Raw genomic sequence first — 611 nt, forward strand, 5'->3', positions numbered from 1 at the left:
AGTGAATGTTGATTGTTCTCTGCTGGCCACAGCTGAGCTTCTCCTTCACTGGCTCGATTTTCACAAAGCTGTTAGTCCGTGAGTAGAAACGCCGGACAAAGAATAAGGCTTGGGGCTCATTATCATTCCTCCAGATGAAGAAGTCTGCACAGTCATCTGGTGCCTGCCTGACCTATGAAGGAGAAGTCATACATGGGGAATCAACAAAGTGGAACATAAAAAAATGGCAGGCAGGTGAGAGGTAAAGGCATCTTCCCTCTAAAATATTCTGTTGGGAAGCTGATTTTGTGGGGCTGTTTAAGTCAAGAGCAAGAGTGGGTGTGAAAAATTTGTGCTTCAACAGCCCAGAATGGGGGGACTTCTGGACACCTTACTGCATCCAGACACCTATGGCACATTAGAGGTAAAGAGATTATTTCAGATTCTTGCAGGATTGGGACAGGTTGTATAAACTGCTAGAATTAGAAAAATTAGAATAGCATTGTTCTTACACAGCCTTCTTTTTCTCGGTTCTTCCCATCACACCAGAGAAAAGGCCTGAGAACGCAAGAAGACAATGTGATGGCAATAGGCATCAGCAGAAATGCAGGGAAGCAGGTAGCAGCAGGGAA

At 44.8% G+C, this 611-nt stretch overlaps 1 protein-coding gene across 1 annotated transcript in view; it reads right to left on the reverse strand.

Annotated features, from left to right (window-relative positions):
* LOC104627454 (ovostatin-like) overlaps positions 1-611 on the reverse strand; it is a 31,297-nt gene that overhangs the window by 20,823 nt on the left and 9,863 nt on the right. The window contains 1 exon segment of the mRNA XM_010295722.1: positions 1-172. This exon segment is cut by the window's left edge and continues 5 nt beyond it. Coding sequence (XP_010294024.1) covers positions 1-172 — 172 coding nt within the window.

This window comes from Phaethon lepturus, unplaced genomic scaffold, assembly GCF_000687285.1.
Source record: "Phaethon lepturus isolate BGI_N335 unplaced genomic scaffold, ASM68728v1 scaffold2371, whole genome shotgun sequence".
Taxonomy (NCBI): Eukaryota; Metazoa; Chordata; class Aves; order Phaethontiformes; family Phaethontidae; genus Phaethon; species Phaethon lepturus.